Below are 8951 nucleotides of genomic sequence, written 5' to 3'. Positions count from 1 at the left end.
GTTAGTTTATTCTTGTCTTTTTGATGAAACCAATTTTGGTTTCATCATTTTCCCTTTGTTATATTTGGTTCCACTAAAACTGTTGGTGGTTTTGGTTATTCTGGTTTTTTCGATGAAACAATTTTTAATTTCATACTAACAATTTTCTTTTGCAAGTCTAAACATTGAGACATTTGTTTTGTAATTTCAGGAAAGATTGCGGACTTCATGTTTTCTATTACATGAAGAGCCTCTTAAAGAGAAATCATGAAGTCTCATGAAGAGAATATATCAGAAAAGGTGGAAAATATGAGAGCAAGGCTTTCCTACAAGATATTGGTGGACAAACCACCAAAGAATTAGAAAAGAAGACACTATTGTCATTGCACACATAAAAATTAGTGTAACATCAACTAGTTGTAATACTTGTAATAACCTTTTGCAACATTATATGTTTTCTTTAAAAATGCTTATAATAGTAAAAGATTTAAATGTTTTATGAATGGTTTCAATTCTGATTATCAGATTTATGTTTATCGGCGCCCTGCAACTTAAACCAAACCATATTGATATACTTGATGTGCAATGAAATGTTATATGCTTAACTGCTTTATGATGAAACCAAAAAGGGTTCCAACATATTTTTGTTCCAATATAACAGTAAAAATGATGAAACCAAAAAGGGTTCCAACATATTGCAGGTGAAACCAAAAAGGAAAAGGGTCGTATCACGGCTTGATCGTGTAACATGTAGGAAAATGAATCTTCTGCGTTCCTAGAGTTTTAGACCAGGAAGTCGTCCTGATCCTGAATTAAAGTCTTAATCATATCATGTATTCTTAACTTAGACCCAACTCCATATATCAATGTTATGACTCGTTATACAGGGTTCATAGATGCCTTAACACACACATACACCAGAATTGAGGATTTTGAGATTTAAAGGAAAAAATATGATATATTTCTAGGCACGAAATGTTTTCATGTTCCAAGACAAAGTGTAACTACACCCAAGTATTAAACTACAACAAAAAACACACCAAACATAGTTTGATATATTGTACTAAACTACTGCAATATGGTCTAACAAAAAATCTCAAATAAATCACTAGTCACTTTAACATTAATGATACAGTTAGAAAAGTAGTAATGTGATTTTTTTCCATCCATTGTTCATATAGGTAAAAAAAAGAAATCCTACCTAAATATGTTTTGGTGATAACTGGCAATATGCTTAAGGGAGTTTTTATTTTTTCATAGTAGTAAAAATGATGAAACCAAAAAGGGTTCCTACAATGTTGCAGGTGAAACCAAAAGGAAAAACTTAATCTAAATGAAAAATAATGAAACATCAGCAGAAAATTGACATGTTTAACTGTAAAAAAATATAGACAAGAAAACAAATGAACAATAACAGTCAAGAAAATGAATTCTAAAAACATATTAAGGTTTAAAACATCAATTGAACAATGTCAGAGAATCTTCACGACAACCACATATCGTTTTCATAAGTTGTAATCGTGTTTGATGGAGATTCAACTACTACTACGATTAGATCAATTTGAAGATAATGGACTTAAGATGATAATCTGAAGGCTTAAACTGTAACATCTCTTATTTTCTTCGTTGGCTGAAAAAAGACAAGATCTGAAAACGAAAGTCCTTCAATTTCTTCAACACTGAAAAGTTAATCTTCAGATACAGTTCGAAGGATTGAAATCTACAATCTCTTCACCACTTCAACTATACTGAAACGAAAACGAGATCTCAAAATCAATTTATGAGATGATTAGATATAAAATTGAACCTAAAAAATAGTTTATGATTTGAAAAAATTGATGAATTAGGAAGAATCAGATTTATATGAACCCTAAAATCTAAATACATGAAAATTTCGGTAGAAAAGATCTCAAATTCTCTCGGAAAATATGATCTTCATAATCTCTGTATCTATTTCCGTCAAAGGATCGTGTATACACATGGAAGGGAAAGATTAGAATTATGAAGGTTGATAAAAACTAAATTTAACGATTTTAAATGGAAATGAGGTTTTTGTTCCATTTTTATTGGATATGGTTTTTATGGTAGCCACATAATATGACTGGAGTTTTGGTAACTCAAATAGTATCACACTGGTTTTTTAGAGCTTATTATGTAAAAATACTCATTGTAATCATGTTTTGTGCATTAGAAGTGACAACATCAAGTGGAACAGATGACGTGGGGGAAGTAGAAAAAAAGTTAGTGATAGATGGCGAAGCAGAGTCTGGTACATAACATATTGGATTGAAAGTGGAGGACTCAACAGTGGTGTGCTTGAGAGAATGAAAATTATCAATGAAGACATGACAAGAATGTGAAATAGATAAGTCTTTAAATGGAAAAGAAGACTCATCAAATACAACATATATGGATATATAAATCTGCGTGTAGATGGATCTACACGCTTATATCCTTTTTTGAAAAGAGTTGTAACGAAGAAAACATAATGCTTGCTCCTAGGTTGTAGTGTAGAAGTAGTAGAAGGCCTAAGCCATGGAGAACAAGCACAACCAAAGCTTAAAATTATCCAGTTTATCCTAAAAATACTACTTTAGGTTTTCTCATATTATCACATACATGCGGAGGAAAACTCTGTCATTGATATTCTTGATAAATAGGGGACTGCCAATACGACACAGTGGTTGAATCAACCACCAAGCTTCATACATGTTGTGATGGAGATACCATTTGATAAAAAGAGAACTTATATTACTTCCGTTGTTAGGCTAAGGAATTATATTTGTAGAATTATTCATCGGCTTGTCTTGATCACTCATGACTTTGTTTTGCCTTGTAACTGGCAATATCAGCTTCCACACTGCATGTAGTCATGGTAGTAAAATTATGTAAAGAGCAATGCCCGAGGTTAGAAATAAAACATGCTAAAGTTTTGTAAAATCAAAATTATCAGCTCCATTAATTTGTTCTTCGTAGAGGAAAATATATTCTTGCTTGCTTATTTTTATGAATCGAACCTACCGTAAATGATCGCTGCAAACGATACGTTTATGATTTTCACCCATGTACTAGTTGATCCGACATCAATACTCCATCTGATTGTTTCAAATGCAGATATTATATCCAAGGAAATTTGAGACTAAACATTCACGGCTGATAATTTAATAAGTCTCAAGTAAGTCATATTTACCTTTTGGCAGCAGGGTGATCTAGTAGTTGCCAACTGATGAATAACATTGCAAAGTACATGGACCCCAAAGAAAATACCAAGTGAAAAAACCCATACTTGTAAGGTATATCTTCTTCATGTTGAACCTCTTCCTTTTGAAACTGGAAAAACAGAAAAATTATACTTGTAATGTAGTTTTGGCAAACTTAGCATTCACCAAATTTGCCTTCTTTGGATGTGTCTTGAAAATAAAGTAGTTTTGTCAAATCAAGAGGTGATAATGACACACCTGAAACGATTGTGAATCAATTCCCGTGGAAAATGTAGCCATTACTACTGCACAAATCGCAATAAGAAATGCCTAGCAGCAACATAGTTGAGAAATAACATACAAACAAACAAAGAAACGGATTGGAATCCAAAATAATACTAGCAAGAGCATATGTGTTGATATGGCCGAGTTGGTCTAAGGCGCCAGCTTAAGGCGTGGGGTCAAATCCCACTGTCAACAAAGGGCTATTATTTTTTATTCCAGCAAGCCATTTCTGGCTTTGAATCAACAATTCAAAGTGCATTTATCGTATCGCGTGTGTAGGAGTCTTTGTTTGGGTAGTGAATTCAAAAGAATGAAGGAGTAAGAATAATTTATAGCTCTTACAAGAACAGTGGTCCAATCACCGTCTCCAGATCCGTCGTGTTTCGGACTGCATTTATTATTCTTAGGCTCGCTGGAAATCATGCATAAGCAAAAGAATTACCATGTTGATGTGACTAAACATGTCACAGGTTATCCATGTTATAAAATGGATCGAATGCACCTATAGCAAAAAGTTGTACTACCTTCTAATAGCAGACCAACAAAGATAAACGATATACGAAGCCATAATCCCTGAAGATAGAAGACACCTAACCTGGACAGATAAAAGAGCGAAACCATCATTGCCAAATGCCTGCTTATCGAAAAAAAAAATGCTTAGTGATTGCTGCAGATAGATATACCTTTGAGTGTATGGTTAAGACCGTCATAGCAATAATTAAGATAACTGTCCACGATATGAAAAATATGTTGATGGTGCAGGAGAGTGTTGGTGCGTACAATAAATACATCAATGCGATTCCACAGACTGAACCGATGTAGAAAACTATGGACATGAATAACCCAAGGCAGCAGCTGTGAGACAAAATATAAATGGGTTTAGATAGACAAGTGAAAGTGTGCTAACCCAAAAGGTACGAGGAGCCATCTTTCTTACCTTCCGTTCAATGTAGCGTCTGACATCCAATAGTTATTCACCATCGTCATAAACTGAATCACACTTACTAGTTGGAGGAGGAGGAAAACTCTGTTTGACATTTTATAGTTAGGCCTTAAACATTGATAAGATGAATAGAATCAAACAACAATGTGCTTATTACGTACCCTGCACCGACGCGAGCAAGTTCACCTGAAAACAAATGGCAGTACCTTGTTACATGATTTGGTTAAAGAAAACAAACTTATTATAGGAGCTCAGCTACAGATTTTAGGATAGTCTTCTTTCAGAAAGTAACTAACCATATAAATGGATCAAGGACGGAGGGCAAAAAAATGGTAGCACTAATGTTATAATCAGCAAGACAAACTTGAAAAGCCACCAGTTGGAATGCCATGTATTGCGCGCTTCTTGCAATTTGCTGGTTTGGCATGTGGTGAGGAACATCAACAGAAAAAATATCTGAACGTTTTGTTAAGGGTAAAATTCAAAAGAGAGAACTGTATGAATGATATGAACAAAAAAAAGGCAGAAAAAGCATTCATCATTCAGAAGGGAAGAGGAGTACAAAATAATAAAGATACAAAGCACCCCAAACTCAGACGCAGTACTCCCATCTTATGAAAACAGCCGCCTCCCGGCGCAGGACCGCAAAATCGTACAACTGCAAAAAGAAATCCACAAGAAGATGAATTAATGATCAATCTAAAAAGAGAAGTAGAATAATAGGTAACCAAAACAGGTTCAAGCACGATCATTGGGAAAAACATTAGATTGCACAATGTTTAAATTCCTGTCAGTTCTAACTTACAAAGCTCATTCTGAAAAACATTGTGCCCGTAATCACGGATAAACCAAGTCGTAAGGTTCATCAGGAAGAAAATGAATCCATATACATAGCGAGATCGCAGAGATTTCCTTCTTTCCGCTGAATATTCCAAAGTATTACTCCTGCATTTCACTGTTGCTATAGGTGCCTCTTCTCCGTCAGTTCCGGCACTCATGCTGTAGTTTCAGTTAGTTACCACCAAAAACGTATCCCTCACCATCCTAGTGAAAATGTATATATAGATTCAAATATTCAATGATTTGATGAACTAAACAGAAACAGACTAGCACTGCCAATGTCTTAACTTACAGTCTTGCTCTTTCACTTTTTCCATTTCTTTTTTGGAAATTTCCTGTATTGTAGAGAGCCATAACTATACTCATGGTGCTCATAGAATTTGTAGCGGTCTAGTAGTGACCGTGGCACTGTCGTGATAAACAGACAAATAGCTAGAAAACAATAGTTTACTCACTCTTACAAGAAACTTAACAACATTTTAATTGGCACGGGTTTAAGCTAATGATAAAATACAACTAAACCAACAGGCTAAGTATTGGAACCCCACAAGTAAGTTCCATGATCTTTTCTCACTTCAATTTTTTTTTCTTTCTAGTTATGATTTTTACCGCAATTTTTTTTTGCAATGCTCATATTTTCCGAATTATTAATCATTACTTGCAACTAGCATAATCTGAAGACTGAAGGAAGTGGTGGAGTTTGGTCTTTGCCAGACAATTAAGTACATTTTTCTCTTCAAGTTGGAGTACATATTTCCAACTTTAGTCATCTGTTTTGTTTCTTCCAGAAGAATGTGTCCTTTTCTTTTCTATATTAATCTATTGTCCATAAGCAACCGTTAACTTAAAAATAAAAAGCAAAGTAGTGATTGGTTTCAATAAGTAAACCCACACAACACAACCAAAAAAAGAAAGAAAAGAAAATCTCCTTCCCTGAAAAGTGCTTATGAATCTTGGAAGTTTTTGTCCATCCAGACAGTCATATCCAGCATTTCTTGACTGCAAACTTTTACCCTATGACAAGTTTTACAGCTGCGCAAGCCCTTCAATTGGAAAAATAAAATAAAAAATGAAATGAGTGTTCAAATTTGCATTTATTGGTTTTTGATTCACTATGAATTTTCTCATAATGTGGCTGAGATATATTTACATTTAAAGTGGCTAATATAGGTGAAAATGTGGGGTCTAACAACCACATCCAACAATTCGTTTGGCAATCTGAGAGGACTTATTTCAATACACTTTCTGGAGAGTCAACTAGACAGCCAGACTCAATCTAGAATAAAGTATATCAAAGAGTTTAATAGCTCTAACTCTTAATTCAATCCGCGTTCAGCAAATAGAAATCTGCGAGCTCGATTGAATATAAGAGGAATTACTTGAACGGTACCAAAGACCAATGTTCAAGTGTCAATCAATGTAAATCAACAACCAAAGGTTGGATATTCTAATTGATTGATCTTAACGCACAACCTGTGATATTTCAATTATATAACAAAATATAATGCGGAAAAGAGGTAACACAAACACCATAATTTTGTTAACGAGGAAACCGCAAATGCAGAAAAACCCCAGGACCTAGTCCAGATTGAACACCACACTGTATTAAGCCGCTACAGACACTAGCCTACTACCAATTAACTTCGGACTGGACTGCAATTGAACCCTAATCAATCTCACACTGAATCAAGGTACAGTTGCGCTCCTTACGTCTCTGATCCCAGCAGGATAATACGCACTTGATTCCCTTAGCTGATCTCACCCACAACTAGGAGTTGTTATGACCCAAAGTCGAAGACTTGATAAAAAAATATGTCTCACACTGATAAGTCTATAGGATTGGATAAATCTGTCTCCCACAGAAATACCCAAGAGTTTTTGTTCCGTCTTTTGATAAATCAAGGTGAACAGGAACCAATTGATAAATCGGACTTATATTCCCCAAGAACAACCTAGTATTATCAATCACCTCACAATAAACTTAATCGACCAGCGAAACAAGTTATTGTGGAATCACAAACGATGAGACGAAGGTGTTGGTAATTACTTTTCTATCTTTCCTATCGGAGATATAAATCTCAAGCCAATTTTACAATTGCACTCAATCACGATAGAAACAGCAAGATCAGATCACACAACTACAAAGAGAATAGTTGGGTCTGGCTTCACAATCCTAATGAAGTCTTCAAGTCGTTAACATGCAGGGTCTCGAGAAGAAACCTAAGGTTAAAGGAGAATCGACTCTAGTTATGAAACTACTAGCACACAGGAGGTGTGGGGATTAGGTTTCCCAGTTGTTAGAGTTCTCCTTTATATAGTTTTCAACTCAGGGTTTGCAATCCAAGTTACCTTGGTAACAAAGCATTCAATATTCACCGTTAGATGAAAAACCTGATTCAACCAAGCTAATATCTTTCAACTGTTAGATCAAACTTAGCTTGTTACACACAAATGAAATGTACCCTCATTTAGGTTTATGTAACCATACCCAAACGTGTACACCATGTTGGTTCACAAATAATTAACCGAGGTTAGCCATATGATTACTCTCATGTCAACCTTATTCATCTTAACCATAATAGTTCAAATGACTCAAATGAAACTAGTTAAAGAGTTTTTCATTTGCTATATTCTCATGGATTTATACAAGAACACAATTGAAGCAAAATCGGTTTGATTCACTCGAATCGATACATGAACATTATTGCCACGGTTTGCAAAGATTGCACTCCTTATTGATAAATGTTTTAGGTTCATGTACAACCGATTTTAGAAAGTAACCTAATTAAGTATGCGTATGGGTACGCGTACTTAAGTAACCGGATTTGAGTTTGTTTTAGTTTTCAAACTCAGTAGAAATTCACGGACGTGAACTTTCCGCCAGTATGCGTACGGGTACGCGTACTTTAGGTAACTGGATGGGTTTGGTTTTGGTTTTCAAACTCAGCAGAAATTCACGGACGTGAACTTCCACCAGTATGCGTACGGGTACGCATACTTACCCAGTCTCCTACAACCTTTTTGTATACAGACAAGTATGCATACTTTAGGCTCCCGATTTTGGACTTATACACTAATGTGCGAACACACTATGCTTATATCCAAAGATGGTTACAAGATTCTAAATTATATATTTCAATCATTGAAACATTCTTCTATAATGACAATAGCCGTTTTCACACACTATTAGTATCAAAGCAATTTTCAAGATATTGAAATAATCATTATCGAAACATTCCAAGTCTTACACCAAATGATTGTATCACACAAACCATGTAAGATCTTACTCGAAAATTTTCTCATGATATAAGATGAACTTGGTCGAAGCTAAAGCTTACCAACACATATTTCGAGAAATATGTAAGCGAGATATACTCATCTCGAAATCTCAAATGTGTATAGAGAAAACTATATTGTAACACGACTTATGTCTCAATATAGGAGATAGAGTAGAAATAGACTTTCCAAGTGATAGATGAGTTTAAGTCTCCACATACCTTTTGTCGATGAAGTTCCACAAGCTCTCCTTAGTAGTTCTTCGTCTTCAAGTGATAAACGCCGTGAAGTCTAAGCTCAACTACACAAACTATGTTCTAGTCCGAGACATCTATAAATAGGCTAGAAATCAAGACTTATAGTTTTGGTCACTAACATTGACAAACATGCTTAAGATAGCAACGCATGCGAGTTCGACCGAGCAGTGC

General features: G+C 34.9%; 1 protein-coding gene across 1 annotated transcript; it reads right to left on the bottom strand.

Annotated features, from left to right (window-relative positions):
• Nucleotides 1-2332: 2332 nt before the first annotated feature.
• LOC113300629 (probable serine incorporator) lies at nt 2333-5579 on the bottom strand. Its single transcript, XM_026549833.1, has 12 exons — nt 5213-5579; nt 4986-5065; nt 4704-4863; nt 4569-4593; nt 4402-4491; nt 4148-4319; nt 3989-4059; nt 3807-3876; nt 3438-3509; nt 3170-3309; nt 3001-3074; nt 2333-2839 (listed from the first exon to the last, which is right to left on the bottom strand). The coding sequence occupies exons 1-12, from the start codon at nt 5403-5405 to the stop codon at nt 2748-2750; spliced, it is 1239 nt and encodes a 412-aa protein (XP_026405618.1). The 5' UTR covers nt 5406-5579; the 3' UTR covers nt 2333-2747.
• Between the last annotated feature and the right edge of the window lie 3372 nt (nt 5580-8951).

This window comes from Papaver somniferum, chromosome 7 (assembly GCF_003573695.1).
Source record: "Papaver somniferum cultivar HN1 chromosome 7, ASM357369v1, whole genome shotgun sequence".
Classification (NCBI taxonomy): Eukaryota; Viridiplantae; Streptophyta; class Magnoliopsida; order Ranunculales; family Papaveraceae; genus Papaver; species Papaver somniferum.
This window is presented reverse-complemented; position numbering and strand designations above follow the sequence as displayed.